Source organism: Amia ocellicauda, chromosome 17 (assembly GCF_036373705.1).
Source record: "Amia ocellicauda isolate fAmiCal2 chromosome 17, fAmiCal2.hap1, whole genome shotgun sequence".
Classification (NCBI taxonomy): Eukaryota; Metazoa; Chordata; class Actinopteri; order Amiiformes; family Amiidae; genus Amia; species Amia ocellicauda.
In genome coordinates this window covers 4,416,862-4,444,394 of record NC_089866.1, presented here as the reverse complement: position 1 = coordinate 4,444,394, position 27,533 = coordinate 4,416,862, and the positions used below count along the sequence as shown (strand labels likewise).

Here is a 27,533-nt window from a genome sequence, read left to right as displayed (position 1 = left end):
TTGTCTTGACTGTGTTCTCCCCTACCCACTTATAGGAGTTCATGCTATTCAGTGTCATAAGAAACTGTTAATTGAGCGTGCATCTTGCCTCTGCTGTGTGTTGTTCTGTGATGCATCCTCTGCCTTCTCGTCAATTAGTGGAGATTTATCAGCTTGAAGGGTTACAAGACTGAACAACTGTTTATAAAAGATCTGTCTTGGTTTAAAATGATGTTATGCTGTGGTCTGTCACAGGAAAGCACAAAAGCTCAGCTATTTTTAAATGACAGGAGACAAATATAAAAATAGTACAGGATACCTGCAGAAATCCTGCAGATTTGGGAGCAAAAACTCCCACTCTTCAGGGAGGGATGAGCAATGAAAAGATCCTGCAAAAGCAAGAATCCTTATTGACCAGAATTTCCATAGTCAGCCCCTGGTGTGTGTGGATGTATGGTAGCAAGTGCATATTGTTCTGGTGTCGATTTTAAGAAAACCATGTCGGTGAAGAGTAAAAATCATTATCTCTTTCGTTTTCTGCCTGCTTTCTTCGTTCTTACCAGTTCAATAACTTTCTAAGTTGCCTTGCCTGCCTTGCATGTGCCTGCATTCATTATGCGATCACTGCGTGTGCATTGATTAAGGAGATTAGCAAATTAATTCCTCCTTCTGTACCCCTATTAGAATATTTTGTTGCCATTCATCTCAATTCCCTCCTGTGATTCCCGTTTAGCGTGAGGGTAACTGAAGATACACCCGCCCTCCCACTCACACCTGCTCTGCATTGTGCTTTCTGTGTGGGTACAGTTGCTGGGGTCTCTGGCTCTCATTGGCACGGCTGGACTGGGCCAGGGCAAACTGGGGATTTAGGGCCCTGTTCTGACCCCGCGTTCTGCAGGAGCCGCGTAAGAGACCTTTTTGAAGTCCCTTGCTGGCTTTTAAGTGCAACAATCATAAGTCGGTCATAAGGAAGTTCTGTGCACCACTACCACGGGGCACTCTGGGCTTCAGCGCCAGCCACCGGAGACGGGTTAGCCCGGGGCCTCCTGCGGGCGGCTTCCCTGCAGCAACTCTTGGCTCCGGCGCTGTTGTTGTTATTGTTGTAGTTGTGTTTGCCGGGGAGGGAAACAGTGACAGTGATTGGCAGCTGTAAATCCTGGTTCCTCAGGTTAGGGCTTCCTGCAGGACACCTCCCCTCCTGCAGCTTCGATCAGGAGCCAGCCAGGTGACAGCTGCTGCTGGGCCAGCCATAAATCACAGACCTGCCTCGACGCTTTTGTTGCTTTTTCTTCTTTTGTTTGGGTGGGGGAAGCTATTATTTTCTCCTTTTTTCATTTTTTCACTATATTTGATTCGCTATTGTGTTGTCTTCTTCGATTTGCTTTCCAGTCTTCCCCCGGCGTCTCTGCGGTACACAGCGCTCAGGCTGGCTGATTGGCTTGCGTTTGTGTATTAGTTTGAAACACTTTCAGACCTTTCAAACAATACTCACTATGGGATTCTGGTGCACGTTTATCCCCAGGTAAATTTGATTTCTGCACAAGTTTTTGGGGGATTTTATACACCTGGTGGTTGGAACGCAGGACTGGCAACCCCACCACACAGTTACCCCTCTCAGCCACCAACTTCACTTCATCAGAGACACTTGAGACTTAATGAGCTATGAATTAGAGCCACGGCAGTGTATGGCAAGAGATTGCAGTTATTCCTAATACTTCACAAGTGCCTGCTCCATCACGGACAGAATAGCTGTAATTGAGTGCTCACACACTCCTACTCACCACCAAAATCCATTATCTGGTTGAGTTTTCTTTATTTCATCTGTCCAACATATTCCCTTGCTGTGCAAAACGAGATCCCGCTGCCTTCGCTTCAAAAGATTTTATTTCCCAAACTTTACTTCAGCCGATGTTAGAATTAAAATGTTTCTAAAGGGACTTAAAGCCACACAAATTGGATGTGTCACTAAAGCCAGAGTGACTCATTTATTCCTGCACTAAAATGTTCCTGTAGAGAAGGTGGTGTGCGATCGTAGCACCGTGATGTATGAAAACCAGAGACAGATTTAGAACGCTATCAGTTCCTGAGCTAGTGTTTTAAACCTGAGGGATAAGTCCGAGGTGCCTAGTAGATCCTTGGAGAGTTCCTGGCTGCTCTATTCAATCTGTTCTCCGTCAGGAAAAACAATCCGGGGTCTTATTTTGAAAGCAGCCTCAGACACGTATCTCTAAACCTGGTGGTGCCGAGCACGCGTGAGTGGAGGGGTGGGAGATGTATCTCTAAAGCCGCAGCAGATGTGTGGGGCTGCTGGAGAGACCCGTGTGAGGACTTGTCTCTGCAGGGCCAGTCTGGCGAATGGCGCCATGAGGACCAGAGTGTTCCAGGAGGCCGTGATTGGGCTGCTGCTGCTGCAGGTGAGAGCTCACGCTGCCTCAATCCCTTATCACCCGTGCCCTGAAGAATTGTCTCAGTTCTTTTTTCATAATTACCATGAGACAGAGATAATTCTCTACGGCGCCTCTTTATTCCCCCAGGACTACGACACACAAATTGAAACAGTAGTTTTTCCAGATTAGTCTCCTTCACACGCGCAGTGGCTGTTGTTATTTGTTCTTTCCGATCTGTCATGATGAATGCCAATGAAAGGGAGCACATAGCATTGATTGGACATGACTCATCACTGCGGACCGTGAGGGTTTCTTGGTTCTGATTGCAAAACATACGAAAGGAAAATTAAATTTAAAAAAAGACAGATAAGTCTTAATTGAACTGCCATCCCTTATTTCACAGATGTGACATTCATTAACAGCAAATGCAATTACTTTTGTGGACGGTCTATCTTTATTATGACCAGGCCTCATTACTGTACAATTTCATGTTCTGCCTAAATGATAGTTGAAGGCTATGATTGTCCCGGACAACAATGTTTCCTTTGCTCAGCCTCATCAAACGCTGTTCGCTCTAATATGGCTGTTGTTATCTCAGAGCTCCCGGCAGGTTGGGTTGTGTGAACTCTAACGACACGCTGCTCGTTTCAGGCTGTGCTGGGGAAGGTCCTGGAAGATACCTACAGGAAGTGGCTGAAATATCAGGAAGACTGTGTGAAGCAGATCGACAGTGAGCCCTACCCTTCAGGTACCTTAGCGATGTGTATGTAGGTGTGAAAAAATAAAATAGACAATGTATTTTGTTTGTTCTTTTCTTCCATCTTGGGTTGTTGTTGCAGTTGTTTTTTTACCAGACATGGTCCACACACTCATTCCACAGATGCTGCTTGATGTCTCTCCATTTTAGGCATCTACTGCAACCGAACTTTTGACATGTACGCTTGCTGGCCAGATGGTCTTCCGGGGAGTCTGGTCAATGTGTCCTGCCCTTCATACTTGCCCTGGTTTGATAAAGGTGACAGCATCGTTCGTTTCTTCAGATTTCCATTTTCAGCAAAGCGACTGTTTTATCCCGTGGGGTGACATTGAAAAGGTGGCGTTGACTGAAGCTCTAACAGTGTCTGTGCTCTGCAGTGAGGCGCGGGGTGGCGAGTCGGCGCTGCGGTCCTGACGGGCAGTGGGTCGGGCAGGATGGCGGGCTGCCCTGGAGGGACCTCACTCAGTGCCAGGAGGAGAAGGAAGTCACGACTAAAGTGGTACGTCAAGAGGATGCCGGGACGTTCTAGGACAGGATTTGAATTCACACCAATGGCACCGTGATCCACAACAGTGTAGCCTCTCAGGGGCTTAGTGAAAGACTGGCAAAATGTAGATGATTTCAGTTCAAGCTGTCATAAAGGAGGTGACAGCCTAGGAGGGTCCTCACGATGAAACATTATTGACGGTAATCATGGTAACAACTAGCGATAGAGCTGGTCCAGGGGTGAACAACTGACGACAACTCGGCAACGTGGTCAGCAAGAACACAACGTATATGTAATAGCTCTAATGCTTGTACAAATACCTGCAATGGTGTCGTTGAAACAGAGAAGCCATGTTCGTAGCTACTGTGTTTTGAGGTAAAAGAGCAGCACTAGGGCAGTGGCATCTGTCCTTAAGTTGAATGTTAATGTGATGCCTAACATCCCTTTCCTCCTGCTTTTAAGTCTGCTCCGTAAGGGAGAGGATTGATTGGGAGCCGGATCAATGAGTCAGAGGGGCACAGTGCCACGCCCTGCAGTCGCCGAGCCTGAAAGAGCTCATGTGATGTGATTTGTTTGCCGTGCTTTTATGTGTGAGTGTGTTTCTCTGCAGATATGGCATAAACAACTGATGGTGAGCTTCAAAGTCATCTACACTGTGGGATACTCCCTGTCTCTCTTCACTCTCATCTCTGCGCTCATGGTACTGCTGGGCCTCAGGTAAGAGGAGCTGCAGAGATATATATTTCTCGCATCTGTCTCCATCGTTCTCCCGCTCTGTCCTTTTCACTACTGTATGATTCATTCTTCTCTCGGTTGCTCTCACAGTTATGCAGTCCTTGAGCCCAGAAGAAAGTTGTCACTCTTGCCCACTTTCTCCTCCATGTTAGCTGAAAGCCACTTAAATAAAGCCTTTGTGGCCTGACACACACACTGTGACACACCACTTGTTTTTAACTATTGACCAGTTATGCCTCACTCTGCACACAGACGTGTGTGATGTGATTTAGAAACAGCTCTTCAAACAGTGGTCCCTCTGCTGACCTTGCTGGACGTACACTCGAACTGGCAATATGTTAATTCAAAATATGTTTTCTTTGCAATGCTGTCACTCATAATTTACACAAACAGAAGCTTAAAAACAAACCTGCAATTTTCCATCTATTACCGAGACCCTTCATATTGCAAAGCAGATTGGTAGCCTTAGGAGGTAAACCATGCGGCATGTTTTTGAGAATGGCTTGATGAGTGTAGACAGAGTGGTGGAGGGAAATGCTGAGCAGATAAAGTTGTGGATAAAAGGTGGAGCAAATCATTGTACCACATAATTGTCATTTACAAAAGATGTGTACAGACTATACAGTGCACACAACCTACAGTGGATTTACCAAATAAGGGTTACCAGCTGAACCCTGCATCCTTGATCTACCTCTCAGGGCATAAGACACCATTGTGGTCCTTTACCTGCATTTGCTGTGTTGTGTGGGAGCTGGCAAGGGTCTTCATGGTAACACGATTTCTCTGGGTCTCCCTCAGGAAGCTGCACTGCACCCGGAACTACATCCACGCCAACCTGTTTCTGTCGTTCGTGCTGAGGGCGATGTCCATCATCGTGAGGGACGCCCTGCTGGATCGCCACTGGGGCCGGGAGATCGTGGGGCTGGCCGATCTGGGGGAGATGCTCAGCCATCAGGTCAGGGCCCCCGTCAGACACCAGGCCCCGGCAGACCCCCGCGGTGCAGCGCTCTGGGACTCTGTGGGTCTTTGGAGTTGTAGGCTCTTGTGTGTGTGAGCCAACCACAGGTCCTGGGTAGATCCATAGCTTCATTCTGGACCCTGTGAAGACCCTGAACCAGAGCGTGGGCAGCTGCACGCATGTCGTTCAAGTAATTAAGCTTCTAGTAAAATGCCGGGCTCTTATGATTTGTACACTCATGGTCTATTGCTGTTGAATTAAACATCACAGACTTGAAAGGAGTGGCCTTTAGATTTCCGATTCTCTTTCAAATCTGTCCCCTTCATAGAGCAGTCATGTTGCATGGTAATGAACAACCTGCGATGAAACAATAGGCGCTCTGAATGGAGTTGATTTTCGGGTGTGCTGGTCATCTGCATTCTGCGAGGACAAAAGGTTAGAGCAGAGTTCAAACCGAACCGGTGGAGCGGATTGTGAGGTGCAGCGCTGAATACATCCTCCTTGATTTCAAATGCTGCTTCTTTGAAATCTCTGGAATGCAGAGAGAATTGAGAAGCTCGTTGGCATTTGCTTTGGCTCCATCAAGGGAGTTCCTGCTATTCTACGCATTTACATCTGAAATGAATGCATCATCTTTATATAATCAGATGCCTGCAACATCCACTAGCCTTTTTTATTTTACCGATTACTTAATATACAGTGGAAGTGAGATTGTATGTTTATTAGGTAGTGAAATTGCCTAATTTGTCGCGTGGTTTGTAGTTTGCCTCGATTAATTGTTTCCATTTCTTCAGGGCTAAAAGCGAGAGGGAGTTCAAGTGTCATCCGTCATATGATGCCTTTTCAAAAGACCATCTCTATGCTGAGCTTAATTAGTTAGGCAAGTAAAAAAAAACAAATGTGTGAATATGAAGCCAAACAGGAGACAAAGAAAAATCAACACAAAAGGAATTAAATAACAAGTTAACACTATTAACCTCGTAAATAATCAAATGCGTCTAGTGGTGGAATTCATGTGGTTGTTTTTATTTCCTTGCTTAAATCCTTAGGCTGCCATTGGCTGCAGGATTGCGCAGGTGGTGACACAGTTCTGCATTCTGGCCAATCACTGCTGGTTCTTCGGGGAAGCCATCTACCTGTACACAGTCCTGATTGGCTCTGTATTCTCAGGGAAGAGCAATTACACTGCCTACCTGTTCCTGGGCTGGGGTAATAAACATCTCCTTATTTCTATGACAGGGAATCTGACAGGAGAGTAAGGCCAGGGGATAGCTGATGGTGCCAGAGAGTTTTCATGCACTGTGATAGTAGCAAGGGTGCAACAAAACAAAACGAAAAAGTGAAATTTAGAAAGTGCTGTGAAAGGCAACAGCAGGCGATGAGTCCTCGGCCACATGAAGAGACAAGATAATTGCAGCTGTAGGAGAGAGAGATCAAACTGCCAGCTTTCTCAAGGTCCGTTGTCTTCACCTGGTTTCTTTCAGGAGTCCCGGTCGTGTTTGTGGTTCCGTGGACGCTCGCCAAGCTGCTTAAGGAAAACAAAGAGTGAGAGTCCAGTCTTCAACATTTACACGTGTGCCCTGTAAACAGAATATACATTTTCATGCCCGCAATATCACCTCGGGGTCTTTTAACGTAGAGGCAGGGGGTGTGATTTTATTTTTAAGCTCTCAATTGAAGCTGGTGATTATACACAGTGTGCTATGTCTACAGCAGTGTGTGTGTGTGTGTGTTTCCAGGTGCTGGGCTTTAAATGACAACATGGCCTACTGGTGGATTATCCGTTTCCCTATCCTGCTGGCTGCACTTGTAAGCCAACTGCTGAGTTTCCTTAAAATAACAACTTATGAAGTTTCACACTGTGGACAGGATGTGGCAGAGACTTGATGCCCCTGCCCTCTGTCTGCAGATCAACCTGGTGATCTTCATGAGGATCCTGAAAGTGATTTTCTCCAAACTGCGTGCAAATCAGATGGGCTACCCCTACTACAAGCTCCGGTGAGTGGGGGAGGAGGGTTGGGGAAGCAGAGAGATGCCTTGCCTTGTGGAAACTACTGGACAGCAGAGCTCAAATCAGCCCGAGAGATAGCTGGACATGGGTCTGCTTATGAGGTAAATGTTTTGACTTAAGTGCTGCTTGAACTGCATCTGTTATAAAAGCAACACTGTTACTGCTTCCAGTTTGGCCAAAGCAACCCTGACCCTCATCCCCCTCTTTGGCATCCATGAGGTGGTCTTCATCTTCGCAATGGACGAACAGACCACCGGCATCCTGCGCTACGTCAAAGTTGTCTTCACCGTCTTCCTCAACTCCTTCCAGGTAAGCCCACCTGGGCAGGCCAGGGACCACACAGCGTAGCAGCCTGGGATCCCTGTGTCACTGTGTCTCTCCTCTGAACAGCCACTCTCTCATCTTCTCATCCCCTCTTGTTGTCCCACAGGGGTTTCTGGTTGCTGTGCTGTACTGCTTCTCCAACAGAGAGGTGCGTCCGGCTTCAATTAAAGATGTCCAATTCGATTTTCAAATCAAATTTGCAATGAAAAATTAGGCACTTTGTATCATGTACCAAAATCAAGTATTAGAGACAAGTGTGTGATGGTCAGAACAAATCTATTATCTACTAATATCCACGTTAGCTTTTTTGGGCCGATATATATTGGAGCAACATTAAAACATAAACTACTAATATTAGAAGGAGATTGACAAATGTCTCATCTGCAAATTGCTATTTTGAAATTGCCCTGTTTACTGTGCTGCAGATTCAATGTAATACCTGTATTCTCAACAGCTATGTAGACTATGATGTGAGCCATTGTGAACTGAGTCTCCCCACAATGTATTGCAGGTGAAATCAGAAGTGCAGAAGAAGCTGCGCACCTGGAGGATGAAGCGGGGAGGCCTGGGCTGCAGACAGTAACCCTAACTCCTTCTGTTCCAAGGGAGAACATCAATAGAGGATCTGAACCATCAAGATACCAAGCCATCTGTCACACGCACACCGTTCCTCTGTTTTAGGCAGTGATATGCAGCACAATTGTTCCCTCGGGACACCAATATAGCTACATACATTTACAATACAGTCAGGCTAGATTCGATCTTAAATTTAGAACCCTGTAAGTAGAGTATACACAACCGTGAAGACCAAACATTAATTGTGCATTGTTGATCTGTACTTGTTTCAATCACAGCATAGCAGCTCGCCTCCCACCCCACCCACCGATTCAGAACACTGAATTAACCAATATCTTAAAAACACTAAACGAAAGGTGTGCAATATCCTGTATAAATCATAGCTGTTGCCCAAGGCCACTGAAGTTGACGTTGAGAAAGTTTTCAAAGGCATTGGGATTTCATCAGAGGGGGCTCTCAGTGCCGGCTCACAGTAATAATGTCAGCTCAGGTCAGCTCTGGAGGCACAGAACTGAAGATCATAAGTCCCTCACCCTCTGGGACGGCATGTCTGCATTTATGTATAAGCCTTGCTTTTAGTGTTGTTTTTCTGTTTCAATTGCCACGTGTACAGTTAAAAGTGAGCTGTGTGCATGGAGGTTGCCATAATTAATTTAAATGGAGAAAAGCTGTTAACGACTTTGTCACGGGAGTTTCAGCAGCCCTGAATAAAACAAAAAAACATAGTGTAAGCATTAGAGACCTTTTTAGTAGCAGCTGTTTTATGTTTAGAATATTTCTGTTTGAATGTTGATTTTCTTAAAATGGTCGCTTATCCCTTTACTGTGTGTCCTTGCACCTCTTATATTTGTTTTTCTCACAAGGAAAGGTTCCCAGTAATTATGTATTTATGAATATTGTAACCTTCCTACCTACCTATTCAACCTACAAAAACAGTTTCTAAGACCACTGATATGAGAATGATATAGTATGTGTTTTTACACTCAAACCTGTAATTTCGTTGTGTTTCAAAAAGGTTGTGCCGATGCCATCTTATTTAAAATTGTTTCAAAGTCACCCTTGTTCGTTTTTCCTGTGTATTGATGCTAGTCTTGGTAAATCTTGTGTTTGTGCATAATGTATAGATTCTGTGCTGTAAATATCAGTATATACATAAAGATGTCATATGTCTATTCCCACTAAACTATATACATGTTTGTGTTATTATTTTTCCGTGTCTAGTGTATGTGTGTATTCATGGATTCTCTGCTCTCTGGCTCTAGGGAGATCCTTTATCAGACCAGAGTGCTTTCACTACACATTGCTGTTGTAGGGAAGTATTGCAGTGTCATATTTGCTTGGACTATGTATTACCTCACTTATATACTTGATTAAACTAGGTCTGTATGTCAACAATGTCTCCGTGAATGTCACTAAGTGTATCTGTTTGAGTGTCAGCTTCTGGTTTGCGAATGGCATGATCTGGAATTTCAAGTGGTTATAAACCAGCCACTTTGGATGATATCAAATATACAAGACTGTATGTTCTCACATGCAGAGGAATACAAAACCAGGACACGTAGAGAACTACAATTCCCATCAGGCCACAGCGCGGAGTGACGCACGACGCGCAGGAAACGTGCTGCGTGCTGCCGTTGGAAACAGCGGTCGCCGCCGCGGGAGGATTGAGTCTGTTGACACCGGAGAGGAGAGGCTCTGCTGGCACCCAGACCCGGGAAACACAGCCCGGCAGGACAGGAGCCGCTCCGGAGCGCTGCGGCGGCCACAGACACCAGCCTGCCCGTTTGAGGGCCATTTCCAAACATCTGGGCAGGTCGGGGTTGAGGAGACAGCTTCACTCAGGCGAGAAAGTTGTGCTTTGGAGACCCGCAGCTGCCTCTCAGTGTCACCATGACCAGCAGCAAAGGTAACGCGATTGCTCGTATAGATGTATATCTGACTCAGTTGTGGATCAAAACAACTGTATAAATCTGTAACGAAGTAAGGTGAAGACCATGCATTCATTCATTCATAACTAATGCACGCTTTGTGCTCTGAAGTGCTTCATCAGTTTATATTTTCCTAATCCCGTGAAATCATGATTATTAATCTTAACAAATAAAAGTAATGGAGATGGTGTCATTGTGATGATGCTTGAGCCGCAGTGACACATGGCACTGTGAGAAGAGCAGGAGTCTTAGGAAGCCACTCCACTGAAACCTGTCTTTGTCCCCAGTGTGGCAGCACCCCTACGTCAACATGTTCAAGCACGTCCGGATGGAGGAGTGGAAGAAGTCCACCAAAGAGGGCGATGTGACCACCTACATGGTAAAGAGTTCACGGCACTGCTCCGGCGAATTACTGAAACCATCACACGTGTGCCATGGAAAGACCACCTCAGCCTCCCACGCTGTCACTGTGTGCGTGTGACCGAGGCGTGGGATTGCACGGAGTCTGTGACGAGCGTCGTTTTAGTTTTTGCGTTTGTTTCCCCTTCTGTTAGGACAAAACCTTGAAGTGCTCCGTGTATCGCATCCGGGGATCCATTCCGGCCAGCAACTACATCCTTCTCCCTAAAACAAGCACCCAGTCGCTCGGGCTGACCGGCCGCTACCTGTACCTGCTGTTCAGACCCAGCCCCGGCAAGCACTTCGTGGTCCATCTGGATGTAGCCTCCGAGGTACAAGGGCGATGCTTCAGATATGTCCAGTAGAAAGCCTTCACCGCCTACAGTGGCTTGCCACACATACTTGATCTACTTGTCGTCTGTTTCTCCAGTTTTTTCGGTAGTCACCAATAAGTCCTTTGCTTGGGATGAGTGGTGTGGTGTTAGAACTAGAGAATCTGTGTTACCAAATCCTCTAAGATGTAAATAGGAAGGAAAAGAGGCTAATGTTTCCATATGTCTTCTCTTCCTCTGTCTTTCCAGGAAGGCCAGGTCATCCGCATCTCGTTTTCCAACCTGTTTAAGGAGTTCAAATCCACGGCCACTTGGCTGCAGTTCCCCTTCCTGTGTGGAGCTGCCAAGGGCTCCGTGTACGAGACCACGGCCCACAGCGCTCGCCACGGTAAACCGCCCCGTGATCAAAACACCCGTTTAGCCAATTCATCACTTTGTTTCCCTCTTTAGGCGACCGTTAGTGTTGCTGAGTTTTTTTTGTGTGAATAATAAATGGTGTTGTTGCTTTATACACGTTTAATGAGTTGGCAAATACGGACAGTTTTTTCCTTCTACTTTTTTTGGATAAGGTGATGGCACAGGGTCTCAGCCCAGGCAACTATGAGTGGAATTTTTAAAAATTTGCACTCTTCCTAAAAAGACTAATTTGGGTTTCACCTTTCTGTGTCATTATTTCCTATGGTATCAAAAGAAGACCCTCTTGCTCTGGAAATTATGTCTTCTTTCGAGTACAGGAGGCTTCATTAACAACACAAATAAGTTTGTAAGGTTCATAATTTTTCCTGCCTCCAAATTCACATCGATTAATGTTACAGCCGTCCATAAAACCTGCCTGCTGGCTTTAAAGCCAGAGACGAGGCTGTTAAAAAGTCACTCCTGCTCATGGGGGTCCCTGCCTGCGATACTGCTGAAACACAATTAAAACGGAGGGTTGGAAAGCAGGTGGCTGATAACGACCGAGGGAGTGTCCTGACCTCCTGTCCCTCCCCGCAGGCCTGGTGGGACCCGCGCCCTGCAGTGTGCGATGGACCTGCCTGATGCTGGACCTGCAGTACGTCCTGTCGGTCTACCTGAACCGCCGGCACAGCCACCTGAAGAGCGTCAAGCTGTGTGCCAATATGTCGGTGAAGAACATGTTCACCAGCGACCTGCTTTGTGAACCAGGTGGGCTGGTGACGGAGAGTGTGTGTTTGTGTGGGGGGGGTTAATCACAGAAAATAATCACTGAACATACTTTATTCCTGCAGTTTCATTTCTTACCAGTGCTTATATTCCTGTACCGTGCTCTTTGTGGCGCAGTTTTCTTTGTGCGTGGTGAATTCAGCTCACGATAGCGGTCTTTGTCCCCGTCTCTGTGCCGCTTCTTCCCATTAACCTCCGAGAGTCCCTCCTCAGAACACACGTCTTAAGCCACCATTTACACAACAGCACGGCAGCAGAACAGAAGTCTTGATTGCTTGTAATGGCACAGTCACGCACCAGCGGGCGCAGCACTGAAGCCCGACAGGTGGTCTGCCGAGAACGATCAGCAAATCCCCCCTTGGCATGCGGCTTTTCCATCAGCTGAACCCAGGAAGCAAGAGCCACTGCTTTTCAGCTACTATTTTTAACAGGAGAGCAGGAGTGCATTCCCATGGGGCTGCTTTCACAATTAGTGGTTAAAGAACCTCATGCTGCACAGGTAACAGTCTGAGCAGAAAACATCAGGGCTAAGAGCAAGGAAACTAGTTGTTTTTGTTTTGTTTTTTCCCCCCGCATATTTCTGTCTGTTGAAGGTTTGACCTTCAGCGAAGCCAAAGCCGGAACAGGTCCCTTGCCAGGTGCGAGCGCGATGCCACGAGAGATGAGCTTCCCAGTGCCCAAAGGAGGAAGCTGGCACGATCTGTACGACTTCATTAGGTTGGTGTTACTGTCCGTCTTCTCCCAGGGATTTAAGTGGTGATAAACGTGTGCCCTGGTGGGGATGGTGTCTACCAGCTTGCCTAATCTGGGACAGCTTGAAGCACCGGGCGTCTGCAAAAGCTATTGGCACATATCGCGGGCTTTGTGTGAGTATTATATACCTGGAAGTCTGAAACATATCGGCACAGACAATATATGCGTAAATGACAGAATGGAGGTCAAAACGGCAACGGACTGATCTGTGCCAGGTGGAGAGCAACAAGTAACGGTCCGTCTAACTCCTAATGGCTCCCTAGGTTTCCCTCAGATGGAGCCAAGATGCCGTTCGACTCCATTCAGAAGGGCCTGGCTCATCCTGGTACTGGTGAGTGATGCAACTACATCCTTCTGCCCATTCCCTAGCCTCCGCTTCACTGACACAAAGGCCTTTGCAATATGTGTGTTTATTTGTGTTGTTGTAGTTGTTTAAATGTCTACCTCTCTCCATAGCTGCTCCAAAACCTGCAAGTCCAGTTCGAGAAGAGGCCCGCAGTGTGAGCATCAGCAAACCAGTGCAGGACAGAGTCTCCCTCATTCAGCAGATCACCACCCCGAAAACAGTGAGGGTTCGCTTCTAGTTTTTAATAATAAACCTCAAAAGTGTGCGCTCTCTGCTTCTCAGTGGTACCTAAGATGTCCTGTCTCTTCATAGCGCCCTCGACACCGTACCCCGCTGTTGACCAGCAGTGTCCCTGAGCTGGGCCTGGTGTCCTCCGCGCCCATGAGCAGGGAGCTGGCGGAGAGCTGGCCCGGGGGCGTGTCGGACAGGGGGCCGGGCGTGGAGAGCGGGGGGCCGGAGGGGGACAGTCTGACGCTCCTCACGGCCGACGACGGGGGCGTCCACATCTTCGCACATCGGGACGATGACATCACCGTCCACAGGCACGACAGCGACACCGAAGAGGTAGGTCTTGTTGTTTCGAGTGACTGTGGATCCGTCCTTTGATATTTGCAGGTCTCATACGTCTGCTCTCTTTCTAGACGGTGTGCACTAAAGTCCAAGGCCCGGTTTCTCTACCATCAAAGAAAGTAGCTGAGCACTCGGTAAGGATGTGTGTGTTCTGTACCTTTTTCTAATTTCGTATTTAAGCTATTTTGAAGTAAAGCATTTTCTTTCTATTATTTTTCTTTTTCCAGAAACTGCAGCCCGATCCCATACTGAGACTCAAAAAGATTATTGGCTTTGGAGGATGCACCACTAAATGTGTAAGTTTACTTTAATGTACATATTATTCTGCTAAAGCTAAAGGAAGGGATATGTTTCAATACTGTAATAAATGTATTTGGAGTTTACTCACTTTTAAGGGTAAAAAAACTGCCTTTTTTCTCAGTGGAATTTAGTTTGTGGAATCGGAATGGGATTTTTATAGTAAAAGAGCATGAATTATGGATGATTTGTGATCCGTTTGCTGAAATTGTTCTCCCCAAAGTTCACCGGTGTTTGGGTGATGTAACTGATATGGTACGAGTCGATTTCTTTATTTCTCAGGCTCTGTGGTCGCAGACGGGTGAGGCTGTGGTGTACGCCTGCCATGCTGTGATTGTCTCCATGAAAATCGCCTCTGAAGAGCAAAGGTTTTTCATCGGTCACACAGATAAGGTACATCTACTCTCTGGCTGGCCGGGGTTTTGAATTTGGTGGTATTTGGGGGGGGTTTACAGTATACAAGCAGCACAGCGGGGTTTCTCAAAAGAGCAAATTGAAATTACCCGTGTCACGCTTTGCAAGTTCCTCCTGTCGGTTTCTTGTCAGTTCTTATCATTACTACGATTGGCTTCTGTCCTCCGTTCTGTGCCGCAGGTCTCCGCCCTCGCGTTCAACGGCAACTGCACCCTCCTGGCCTCGGCCCAGACGGGTGGCCTGAGTGCGGTGCGTGTGTGGAACTACCTGAAGGGAAGCTGCCTGGCCATGACCCACGCGCACTCGGTCTCCTCGCTCAGGTACAGATCAAGGACGGGGTATAGATGCCACACTATCCCCGGGGGTTCATCAGCCATAGCTGATTCCTTACCCGTTTCACTGAACCGTCCTCGTTCTGCTCGTCTGTTTCAGCTTCTCCTCCAGTGGTGGGGTTCTGTGTGGCGTGGGGAAGGACACCCATGGGAAAAGTGTGAGTACCACGGCATCTGCCTTAATGCTTTCGAATGCTCCCTCCAATAATATAGTCACTGTAATTTCTCCCACAGCCTGTGAAACAATTCAACGGGAGCCACTCTCAGTGGATTACACATTCATTTACATTTGGTCTTCAGTCCTTTATTTATGATTTATTTATTTCATATATTGTACATGTATTTGCTGAGGAAGGCCCGCCAGGACTAGAGCATTCATTTTCATGTATCTTTTGAGTGTAGGGATTTAAATACTGAATCTACAGTCTGTACAAAGATGAGATTCAACAAGAAACATTAGTTTCTGCCCACAGTAGCCCCTGCTGATGGTGTGAGAGTGAAATTGTATCCGTGGTGGGGCCCTGTCTGTGTGCGCTGTGCTCTGAGGTCACGGGACACGTTAGTCATGCGGTCCCTGTGCCCTGTGTCCCAGATGGTGGTGGTGTGGAACACGCAGCGGGCCAAGAGTGGGGGGGAGGTGGTGCTGCTGGCCAAGGCCCACACGGACGTTGACATACAGACCATGAAGATCGCCTTCTTCGACGACACCAGGTGCGAAGCGGCCTTCATGCTCAGTGTGCGATTCACGTTTGTGTATTCTATGCAAAATCCATTTCTGCTCTTCGCTTTATAAACTTGCATTTCAAAAGGCAAGGCCCGACTAGATCAGACGCACCATCCACACAGCATAGACAGATCAGTTTGAAGATATGTAGGGAAGCCACACCTCTCCCTGGCAGAGAGCAGGCTTCTGGGTAAGGGTGCTTGTTGACGTGTCGGCTCCCTGCAGGATGGTGTCGTGCGGCAGGGATAACATCCGTCTGTGGCGAGTGCGCAGCGGCGCCCTGCGGTCCTGTCCGGTGAACCTGGGCGAGTACCACGCCCTGGAGTACACCGACATCGCCTTCGAGGACGGGCACTTCGCCGACCGGGAGCCCGACGACCGGACGCTGTGAGTCCTCGAGTCCCTCCCTAGATATTTCGTAAATCTATGATAACCACACCGGTTCAACATCTGTTTGAGAATGGGATTCCCCAGTGAGATTTACACAACCTGATATTACAAATATTACTGGTTTCTTTCCAGGTTTGCCAGCAGCAAGAGTGGCCACATCCTGGAGATTGACTACAAGTGCATGGCGATCAGGAACGTGAGGAGACTGTTGCCATCTCAGCCAAAACACTCACAGCGCAGAGAGAAACAGACCTTCTGCTCAGGTAGACCTTCTGAGGGGGCTGTGGGAGCTGCGTTCAGGCCAGCGCACCCGGCAGGTGTGTTGCAGTGGGACCCTTTAGGTTTGTGCCAAATTAGAAGCATGGTAGAGTCGCGGGGGTGGGCTTTAAAGTCTCATCTCCAGCATCTGGAGGAGAGCCTGTTTGTGGTCTTGTGTAATAATTGTGTAATAATTCCAGGCGCACGGGTGAGAGCAGGTTAAGAAACGGGAGGGTGAGAACAGACTCTGAAAGACCTTATGTTGGGCGACTGATGAAACAACTTTACAAGTGTTACATTGTGTTCCTCTCAGGACCTGGGATCGCCATCAACAGCATAAGCGTCTCCTCGGCCTTCTGCGCCACCGGCTCTGAGGATGGGTACCTGCGTCTGTGGCCTCTGGACTTCTCCACAGTGTTTCTGGAGGCTGGTAAGGACAAAATAGAGTTTGTGTGTTTGTTTTTCGGTCCTGATGCTCTGTTTTGCAGCGAGTTGTGCTGTGGTCTGTGGTCTGATGTCTGAGGTGACAATAAAGCTCTTTCACGGTTTGTAAGTGAGCGAACGCCTCACCTGCTCACTCCCGCGTTCAACCTGTCTGTGTGTCTTGCCAGAGCACGAGGGGCCGCTGAGCCTGGTCAGCATCAGCGCGGAGGGGCTGAACGTCCTGGCCTCCACGGCCTCCGGGACCCTGGGCTACCTGGACGTGAGCAGCCGCGGATACAGCACCCTGATGAGGTCGCACACCGACACCGTGCTGGGCTTCAGCGTGGACGGCATCCGCAGGAACATCGCCACGGTGTCCGAGGACCGCAGCATCCGCATCTGGAACCTGGACTCCCTGCAGCAGGTGAGCTTCCCAGTCAATCTGTCTTCGGTATAACGTCCTGTGCAAAGTCGCCACAGCGCCACATTCAAACAATAACGCAAGTGTGTGATTAATACAGAAAAGTCAAAGTCAACCATTAGGCACGGAGCAGAGAGAAACAAACTCATCCAGGATGACAGACAGTTATAGGGGAAAATAAATCTCTGGGGGTCCACGGCTTAAGGCCTAGGCCCAACGGCTGCCTCCAGGCGGTGTAACAGAAACGTCAGCTTGAAGATCAGAATCTGCTAATAATGTACGCTTGGTAATAAAGAGATTTTTTTTTTAACCTTGTGGACCCGAGGAAAGCTTTTAAAACACAGCAGCTGTCTCTGATCTCTCTGCTGATGACCTGACACCAAATTTGAAGACATAATCACCAGTTGTTGGTTCTGTGTTGCTGTCTGCAGCTGTATGACTTTGTTTCGGAGGACACCCCCTGCGCGGTGGCCTTCCACCCCAGCCAGCAGGTGTTTTCATGTGGGTTCGGCAGCGGGCTGGTTCGGGTCTTCAGGATCTCCACCTCCAGCCTCCTAGCAGAGCACAAGTAGGTCCACAGCCGAGCGGGCCGTAGCTGTCGTTTATCCACAGGTAGGAAGAGCCTGGGGCCTTTGGTATAAGCTGCTTGTTGAACGGCTTGGCACTCAACGGCCGCCTGAACTTGGACTCCTGTGATGTTCAGATAAGGTTCATATTTACCTGAAGCCTGTTGATCTTTTCTTCTTCCACTTACTTAAATGCACAACTTTATTTTTTCGCTAATTTAGTTTATTATTGTAAACAGATAGATGGTCTCTGTGGCTCTCCTGTCTGCTGCATCTTTCCTTCTGTGATTGTTTACCTTTTCGTCCCAATGGCAATTTGTATTAGTGTTTATTCTCTACTCCTGAGACACGGTCCATCAAAGCGGTGCTTAATTAATGTGATGTGTTCAGCTGGGAGAAGCACAACTGGAATGAAAGCTGCCCTTTGATGTGCAGCGTTTTGTACACAGCGGTTTATTAATGAAGCCGCCGAGCCGCTGTCCTCCTGGTGTGGTAATTAGAGGAGAACAAACACAACAGATCCGGTATAATGCCAGGCACGGTCAATTTAGATACATTGAGAAGAATAAAATCAGTGTCCCCGCAGGCTGCCGATCGCTATATCCGTATGTGTTTACCAGCTGCCACAGATCCATGCATATGCTCTGCGTCCTATAGTTATTCAATAACAGGGCAGAGGAAAGCATGGATTTATTGATTGTGTCTTGGTATTTGGTAAATGATTCAAATCCATTTTTAGAGATTTTTTGTAATATTTATTTCTCAGGATTTCTCTGAAAACCTGCATTTAATTCAGTGCATGATCCGATTGACTCGTTGGCTGTTTGCAGGCAGCACCGGGGCGAAGTGACTGGCCTGGCCTTCTCTCCAGACGGGGAGTACATGTACAGCGCTGGCTCTCTGGGCACCCTGGCGCTGTACAGCTCGGCCGAGGACGACCATCACGTCCTCAGAGTCTTGGGTAAGCCTTTAGCCCCTTCGTGGTATGACTAGACGTGAGGGAGCCGCCGGGCAGTCTTTACTATCCGGTGTGGCGTGGTGGAGTTCTTAATCGCTGTCGATGTTGCCCTGAAGGGAACGTGGTGGCCCGGGGCAGCGAGCGCAGGCCAGACGCCCTGGCAGTGAGCAGCGACAGCAGGAGCCTGGCCTTCGTGGGCCCCTCGGAGTACACCGTCACGGTCATGGATGCCCGCTCCCTGGACGAGGTACTGCTAACCAGTGTAGTGTGTTGGGGCCTAGTTTTCATTTTCCTTTCTAGGCAAATAGGCTTTTTCAGTGGGTTAAAACAATAGTGATCCGTTTGTTTGCTTGTTTATTTGGTTTGCTTGGTTCCGCTCCTCAGCTGATGCGGATAGACGTGAGCATCCTGGACCTGGACAGTACGAGTCTGGACTCAGCCGTGAAAGTGTGCTTCCCCCCCGTCTCCACCGGGCACCTGCTGGTCACCACGTCGGCCAACAAGATCCTGTGGCTGAACGCCACCACCGGGCGGCTGCTGCGAGAGGTAGTACAGTGCCGCTGCTTGTGTCACGCGTAGACCAACTGGCACTCTTCTGTGGGACATATTTTGAGTTGTGTGTAGCTTGAAATCAACACGCAACACACAAGTCAAGGATAGGAAGATCCAGAACAAAAGAGATCTGGCTGAATATGTCTGTTCTTTTTTATTTGACACTTCTGCGTCTTCCTCCGCCTGCAGGTCCCCAACACGCACAAGAAGGTGTGTTCGTCGCTGTCGGTGAGCGACGACAGCCGGTTCCTGTTGACCGCGGGACACAAGGCCATCAAGCTGTGGGACTACAACATGAAGCACGACGTCAACTGCCAGGTGACGCACTGCCACCCCCCCCTCGCCTGGAGCCGCTTGTAGCTGCGATGATGAAATCTGCAGAGTGGGCGGGGGCTAATGCTGCGTTTGTTTCCCCCGACACCACAGGTCTTTATCGGTCACTCTCAGCCCATTCAGCAGGTGAGCTTCACTCCAGACCAGCTGGGGGTTGTGACTGTGGGAGACGCCATCTACTACTGGGACTTCCTGGCTTATCCTCAGGAGATACAGGAGCGTAAAACGTCAGTATCCACCCACACAGAATACACTGCCTCCCATCGCAGCCGCCCTCGGCCCCGTCTCCTCACACCCTGTGCCCTCTCTTTCTTCCAGGCCGGCTCACGCTGCCGTCTCCCTCTCGCCTTGTAGAGCAGGTAGGCCTTCACTCTCGGGTTTCTCTTGAAGTCTTGGCTCATTGGCTCAAGCCACTAGATGCACCTCTGAGCAATGGGCCGGAGTTTCTCTTGTGTGACGACATGAATGAGTATAATTACAGGCTGAGCTTTGGCCAGACCAGTTCACTACCCCCCCCTGTTCACTTCCAGCTGGGGCCTCAGCGTTGAGTGTCAGTGGGATGCTGATGTCCGGTGGGATGCCCCGTGAGACTGCGCCTGTGCCCTCCTCTTCTCCACCCTGCCTGGACATCAGCTCCATAAACCGGACCGGCCACGAGGGTGAGGCGATCAGTTCAGTCCTAGTTCTCCTGTGTTCTGTCAGCGGGGTGCGGTGACTGGCTACAGTCTCCGTACCGTCTGGTGTCATGGCCGCCTTGTGTCTGAAGCCCTCTCCCGCCCTGCGCAGGGTCCCTGTTTCTGTGCAACGACGTGGAGGAATCCGACCTGGGTAGTGGGCCCCCACCCCCGGTGAGTGGCTCCGTCTTGCGGGTCACGGAGACGCCGGCCGCGGGCAGACAGAGATCCCCGTTGAGAGGAAGCGACAGGCAGCCTAATGGTGGGAAGCTCTTTGACCTTGGTAAGGAAAGCATGGCACTGTGCCTGTTCCTTCCTTCAAAATTCCTCGACTTCCCTTGAAAGCAGCTGTAGACAATGAACACCTTCATTATATCTAAAGTCGAATTTCTGTTGGTCGGTTTGGGTGCAGATGAACTACAGGAAAGAGAAGACCATGAGACGCCCGTCCAACCGGACTCCTACAAGCACTTCACCTCTCGTTTTAAAACCTCCGCCCTGGATCAGGTACTGTGCCCGGCAGCCCCCGCGTCTCACAGGGCCTCGTCTCAGCTCCCTGTGCTAACATAAGAACATAAGAAAGTGTCCAATCAAGAGGAGGCCATTCGCCCCATCGTGCTCGTTTGGTGTCCATTAATAACTAAGTGATCAAGGATCCTATCCAGTCTGTTTTTGAATGTTCCCAAATTGTCTCTTCAGCCACATCGCTGGGGAGTTTGTTCAAATTGTGACGCCTCTCTGTGTGAAGAAGTGTCTCCTGTTTTCTGTCTTGAATGCCTTGAAGCCCAATTTCCATTTGTGTCCCCGGGTGCGTGTGTCCCTGCTGATCTGGAAAAGCTCCTCTGGTTTGATGTGGTCGATGCCTTTCATGATTTGGAGACTTGAATCAAGTCCCCACGGAGTCTCCTCTGTTCCAGGGTGAAAAGGTTCAGTTCCCTCAGTCTCTCAGTAGGACATTCCCTTCAAACCTAACAGTCGCCTCCCTCCTTTCTCCAGAGGGCAGCCGCCCCGCTGTCCGGCGAGGAGGGCCTGAGACTCCGGGCTGTGATCGGCTACAATGGGAACGGACGAGGGAACATGGTGTGGAATCCGGACACAGGTGATCCTCCTAGAAAGTGTGCATTGTCTCTGCTCTGCATTTCTCGTGGAATTCAGAGCGGGAGGCAAAGTAAAGTATTGCTTCCTGGACAAGTAGGTTTGCAATTTTTTTTTTTTAAATGTATGGTCTGATGCCTTTGCCCGTCCTCCTGTCCCCAGGTCTGTTTGCCTACTCATGTGGCTGTGTGGTGGTGGTGGAGGATCTGCACACGGGATCTCAGAAGCACTGGCTCGGACACACGGAGGAGATCTCCACCCTCGCCGCCACACACGACGCCCAGGTCACGTTGCATGGCGCTGGAGTTATAATTTTTGTGTTTAAGGGGAAATAAAAGACAGTTTGAAACTATAATCCAGCAGAGGAACCACAGTGTGCATCTCAGTGGGAGGTTGTGGTTTTCACACCCGTGTCTGTGTCGGCTCTCCTGCGCAGGTGGTGGCTTCGGCCTCCGGGGGCAGCCAACGCTCTGGCAGTGTCATCTGCATCTGGAGCGTGCAGGACGGATCCCGGAGGAACTGCCTCTCGTACCACAGAGGGGAGGTGCAGGCGATGGCCTACTCCAGAGATGACTTCTTCTTCCTCTCTGCAGGTTGGGGAACCATACATTACGCTTGATAGCCTCAGATGTTCTCAGTGCAGAAGTTTATCAGAGAGATGCTTTGGCGCCTCTCTCAGTGAAGAACAAAGAAAGATGCATGTGGTTGTTGTACTGTACAGGAGATTACACGGACCCTGGGATCGCCCTGTGGAGCACCAGGACCTACCAGCTGCTATCCAGCGTCAGCCTCTCGGTGCCGGTCCATGATGTGGCCTTCAACCACTCCTCCGCCAGCCAGCTGGCCTGTGTGGGCAGCAGCAGTGCCCTGTTCATCACCATCGAGAGCAAAGGCCCTGACGTACAGTTACAGGTAAGCCTAGAGAGAAACCTTTGTCAGTCAGAGAACAAAAACAAGGTTCAAATTTGACCTTGCATGTAATCCACCACCATGACATAAATAAATGTCGTTACCAGGTGTTGAAGGTGTGTTTCTTACAGCTGTCGGGTTCTCTCTCTCTCTCCAGGTGTGCAAGACAGCCGTGCCTGAGGAGGTGGGGGCGGCGGAGCTCACCGCGCTGTGCTACAGCTCAGACTCCATCCTCTACACGGCCACCAACAGCGGCAAGGTGTGCGCCTGGGACTGCCACGGCACGCGCTGCTTCATGACCTGGGAGGCAGACGAGGGCGAAATCGGTCAGTGGACGGCGTTTCTCGGGTCATTGGACGTGTAAACTCTGTGTAGACCTGTGCAAATGAGATGTTGTGGTTCTTTCACCTGATGTTTAGTAGGGAGAATTGCTATCTGAAAAGTGGACAAAAGCTATTAAATTCAGGTACAGGAGTCGATATTTTGCTCGGCGTTGATGCTTGTATTTCATGTTTTGAACTTGGTCTTCCCAATAGGGAATAGGGGAAACTTAATTAAGTTTAGGACATCCCAAAGTAATTTATCTAAAGGTCTGAATGCATTAGTTCAGCATCTCCTGAGTTTGCGGTCAGGTCCCGAGGGCAGTGGAAATACCCGGGGAGTCTACAGCCAAAGGGGCGAGGGAGTGACCGTGTCTTCTTTGTCCCCCCTCTCCAGGGGTGTTGCTGTGCCGAGGGAACCGGCTCCTCTCGGGCAGCAACACTAAGCGGATCCGGCTGTGGGCGGTGGCGGCGGTGCAGGGGATGAGACCGGGGGCTCGGGGCTCAGGGGAAAGGTGAGGCGCTCTGTCTCAGCTCCACCTCCTGCTTATTCACATCTGCACAGATTTTTAAGGAGGCATTTTTTTTCCCTTCTCTGCCTTTCTCTGATTTCCCGTGATGTCTGAACCCAGCATTTCCAGGAGCGGTTCGGTGCTTCTCGAGCAGGAGATGGTGCTGGACGGCACCGTGGTCAGCGCCGCCTTTGACGACGTGATGGACATGGGCATTGTGGGCACCACCGCCGGCACCGTCTGGTACATAAACTGGGTGGAGAACACCAGCATCCGGCTCATCAGCGGGCACAAGAACAAAGTAGGTATCGGTCGGGACCTGGTCTTGGTGGAGCTCCGGCTTCTTGAGCTCCGTGCTGGGGCTGAGGAACGAGGTGCTGAGATCGGAGTTGCTGCTCCCTTGTCTGCGCAGGTGAACGATGTGGCCTTCAGCCCCGAGGAGAGCCACTTCGCCACGTGTGCGGAGGACGGCAGCCTGCGGGTCTGGGCCGTTCCCAGCAACGAACTGGTGGTGCAGTTCCAGGTGCTCAATCAGGTGAGAACCGTGTCACCCTCACAGCTCAGCCAATCACCGTATGGCTGACCGCACCGCACCGCGCCTGACGACAGAGCCGTGAACTGCCAGTTTGGGACACGCAGTGCATGACTCTGGCTGTTGTCCCCGCAGAGCTGCCTGTGTCTCGCCTGGAGCCCAGCCTGTCCCTCCCAGGACGACGGCAGGAGCCAGCGCCTCGCGGCCGGGTACAGCGACGGCACGCTGCGGCTCTTCAGCCTCCTCACCGCAGAGATGGAGCTCAAGCTGCACCCCCACCCGGTGGCCGTCACAGCCATCCGGTACTCCGCGGATGGTAGGGATTTTGTCCTGGCACAGGGGGTGTACGGTTTCCACCCCCGAATGCGAGAGCGTGTAGGAAGCCGAGAAAAACCAGAATTTGATTCTCTGGAGTTCTCGGGTGGCTCTCCGGCGGCTGTGTGTCATCGGTCCTCGTTTCTCCCCCAGGCCAGGTGCTCATCTCCGGAGGGAAAGATGGCCTGATGGCAGTCAGCAGCCCCCGGACCGGAATGACAATCCGCGTCATCAGTGACCACCGGGGGGCGTCCATCAGCACGGTGCAGTGCGTCAAGAAGCAGGTCAGCAGCGTTGAGAAACAGGGCCCTGTGTTCTGTGGCTGCACGTCATCCCTCCTCATGCCAAGCGGCCAAGTAGTCTGCTTAATTAAACCAGTTATCGATTAATAATCTCGACCGCAATGGGAATGGTGTATCTATTTTAAGATTTCTTTGTTAATAAGCTGTGACTCTGGATAGTTGATGTCTGGTTGGTTCATGTTTCCCAGTCGGGTCTCTCTTTTGAAGTGTATTTCATTGTGTCTTCAGTACACAGAATTCGGTCTTCAGGGAAATGAGCTCTGGTTGGCTGCCAGCGCAGACAGGCGTGTCAGCATCTGGGCATCCGATTGGTCGAAGGACAAGTGTGACCTCCTGGATTGGCTCACCTTCCCGGCTCCCCTGTGTACGGAGGTAAAATGAGCCTGGATTACTCTCATTTCACACGTCTCAGGTGTCACGTTGACGTTTTCACCTTTAGTTTTATTTCTACAAGCTTTAGACTCCAGTAATCTCCAGCGTATCATTCCTTAGTTTCTAACTGTTCTTCAACCGCTCCGACGGCTGTAAGTAAGTCGCCTCTGCCCCTCTGTGGTTTCATTCTGGATCATGGACAGGCTGCCTTTGTTCTCTTCCCCATCAGGAGGCAGACAGCCTGCCGCCCAGCCTCGCTGCCTTCTCCCCCACCGAGCCGGGCGTGGTGCTTTATGTGGGGTACGGCGTGGAGCGCGAGATCACATTCTACAGCCTGGCACACAAACAGGTGACGCAGCAGCACGGTGGACTAAACAATATATCTATTTTAACTGAAATTAGATGTGGATGTTAAGACACTCATTCACTGAAAAAGACCTGCACAGAAACTACTCAGTCTCCTTTGGGCCTAATTACACATTTCCGTAAATTACTGCCTGTGTTTTTATTGCCACAGATCATCAAGAGGATTGCATTGTCTCACTGGGCGACATGTCTGAGTGTTTCTTCCAAAGGCCATCTCCTCGCAGTTGGTTCAAATGGTAACAGTCCATCTTCCGTTCATTTCAAACACAGTTGCTTTATCACACTATTTACATTACATTTCAGGACATTATATAATGTAATTCTTCATTGTCTTATCCTCCCTAGAGCGCCTCCTGACGCTCATCAAGTCCACCAACGGGAAGTTCCAGGACTTCCCGGCGCACAGCGACTCCGTGCACGTGTGTGGCTTCGCCCCGTCCGGGGACCGCCTCTTCACGTCGGCCTACAATGAGATCTTCCTGTGGGACGTGCAGGGCTTGTAGCCGGCGGGACCCCCGGCCCCCCTCGCACCACGGGCGGGAGGCTCGGGTTGAACCGCGTAACCCAAACCTTCCCGCCCCTGCCTCGGCACGAATCGAGACGAAACCTTGAAAGATCTTCACATTGCAAACTCCGAAGCGAGATTTTGTCGCGGACTCAAGAGCCGCGACGCCTCCTCTCCCTGGGGCGATGGCTGCTGGCTCTGGAAGCAAAGCCACGCGAGCAGCTCTGTCCTGCCCGTAGCTGGACCGAGCCACCCTGGTGCGTCTCCTGTGGGAGGCAGGAGAGACAATCCGTACGTCCGTTGTACAGCTACTCTGGTTTTGTTGCAAAATGTTGTGTGTTTTTAAAATCCTCCATTTAATTACAGGGGTTAGTTATGGAAGAACCCCAGCCATCTTAGACTTCAACACTCGGGGTTTCTCGTTGTCCTCTCCTAACTGAGAGTGCAGTGCCTGTTGAATCATTACCTGGTTTACATGTCCAGTTAGGAGAGGCATGGAGTCCTGAGGCTTTCACGAAAAACATGCCTGGGTCTATCTTTAGAAGCAGGGTAACTGCATCTAAAAATAGAAACCGGTTTTAAATGATGTGCTGCTCGTGTGTTTGTTTGTCAAAGGACACCTTGATTTGTTTAAATTAAATTCCATCAGCAACCAAAGTGTTTACACTGCGCCACCCCCCCCCAAACACACTGCAGTATTCCAGTGCCTTACATTAGAGACAATACATGCTTTCTAATAAATGATGGAAAACAGAAATCACTTCCTGGTGTTTATTGTTCCTTCACTGAAACTGCAGCAGACCAGCTAGCTGGAGCCCAGCTGGACACGGCTACTATCATATGGAGATGAAACCGGGGACAGGTGTAAAACGGCATGCGTGGGAAGAGCGTTGTAGGATTTAGGCAACTGTCTGTCAAACCTCACGTCTGCTCTGACGCTCTCAAGGGCTTTTCTGGGTTGTTTCCAAAAAAGAAATCGAGTAATATGTGTAATTTAATGTTTGTGAAAATGGAGTGGAGCATGCTTTTGTGTCATGTTTGTAACCCTAGACAGCTGCTGTATTCGAGTGCTTTTTGCAGATCCTATTTGATCAAAGTAACTTCCTCAACAGTGAGCACAATGTGTGTCTGTAACAGGAGTGTAATAAGCCCCAGATTACCTCAGTGACCGGTCCTACCAAGTGACATGGCGAGGCTCCTCATCCACCCCCCAACCTCTCCTCACAGGCATTCCCCAAGGCTCCGTCCTGGGCCCGCTCCTGTTCTCTCTCTACACTCGCTCCCTGGGCCCCCTGATCGCTTCCCATGGCTTCTCCTACCACTTCTACGCTGATGATGCCCAGATCTTCCTGTCTTTTCCCTCTTCTGACCCTCTCATCCCCTCACGCATCTCTTCCTGCTTGTCTGCCATTTCTGCCTGGATGCACTCGCACCACCTCAAGCTCAACCTCTCCAAATCAGATCTCCTCTTTTTCCCCCACTCTTCCTCACCTTCTGCTGACCTCCCCATCTCAATCCACCACACTCTCTCCTTCTTCTTCCGCTAAAAATCTAGGAGTCACCCTCGATCCTGCGCTCTCCTTCTCCCAGCACATCACCACGCTGACACGCACATGCAGATTCTTCCTGAGCAACATACGCCGGATCCGTCCCTTCCTCACCGACTACTCAACTCAGCTACTCGTCCAGTCACTGGTCCTCTCCCGCCTGGATACTGCAACTCCCTCCTGGCCGGCCTGCCTGCATCCACTACCCGCCACTCCAGCTCATCCAGAACTCTGCGGCTCGTCTGTATTCTCTCTGCCACGATTCGCACACGCTACTCCACTGCTCCGCTCCCTCCACTGGCTCCCGATAGCGGCACGCATTCAGTTCAAGACACTGACCCTCACCTACCGCTGTCTCGACCACACTGCACCAAGCTACCTTCAGTCACTTGTCTCTCCATACATCCCCTCCAGACCACTGCGCTCCTCCAGTGCCGGAAGACTAACTCTGCCTCCTCTCCACTCTCCTTCCTCCAGAGCCGCTCCTCCTCATCCCTGGCCCCTAAGTGGTGGAACGACCTGCCCACCGAAGTCAAAACAGCCGAGTCCTTGACCTCATTCCGGCGCTTACTCAAGACACATCTCTTCCGACAGCACTTGTAATATTAGTCCTCTATCCATGCTAGATAGCACTTCAGCTTATTATGCTCCTCGCGTTCCTGATTGTTTTCCTCCTTGCTCCCTTTCCCGTA

General features: G+C 49.8%; 1 protein-coding gene and 1 pseudogene across 1 annotated transcript; both read left to right on the top strand.

Moving 5' to 3' along the window:
• Nucleotides 1-350: 350 nt before the first annotated feature.
• Nucleotides 351-9,577, top strand: LOC136713011 (glucagon receptor-like; annotated as a pseudogene).
• A 289-nt stretch (nucleotides 9,578-9,866) lies between these two features.
• On the top strand, nucleotides 9,867-26,051 carry wdr90 (WD repeat domain 90). The gene is made up of 43 exons (XM_066689423.1): nucleotides 9,867-10,120; nucleotides 10,430-10,521; nucleotides 10,697-10,873; nucleotides 11,123-11,261; nucleotides 11,867-12,037; nucleotides 12,649-12,772; nucleotides 13,072-13,139; nucleotides 13,265-13,374; nucleotides 13,467-13,718; nucleotides 13,796-13,858; nucleotides 13,952-14,020; nucleotides 14,304-14,414; nucleotides 14,616-14,755; nucleotides 14,868-14,925; nucleotides 15,360-15,478; nucleotides 15,717-15,878; nucleotides 16,014-16,144; nucleotides 16,453-16,569; nucleotides 16,751-16,986; nucleotides 17,415-17,551; nucleotides 18,380-18,510; nucleotides 18,624-18,754; nucleotides 18,892-19,053; nucleotides 19,249-19,377; nucleotides 19,486-19,619; nucleotides 19,711-19,751; nucleotides 19,923-20,051; nucleotides 20,179-20,349; nucleotides 20,479-20,573; nucleotides 21,063-21,165; nucleotides 21,324-21,445; nucleotides 21,598-21,754; nucleotides 21,883-22,073; nucleotides 22,228-22,396; nucleotides 22,788-22,905; nucleotides 23,023-23,203; nucleotides 23,315-23,437; nucleotides 23,570-23,750; nucleotides 23,903-24,033; nucleotides 24,280-24,423; nucleotides 24,653-24,772; nucleotides 24,941-25,025; nucleotides 25,135-26,051. Exons 1-43 carry the CDS (start codon nucleotides 10,105-10,107, stop codon nucleotides 25,290-25,292), a joined length of 5,598 nt encoding a protein of 1,865 aa, XP_066545520.1. The 5' UTR covers nucleotides 9,867-10,104; the 3' UTR covers nucleotides 25,293-26,051.
• The last annotated feature ends 1,482 nt before the right edge of the window (nucleotides 26,052-27,533 follow it).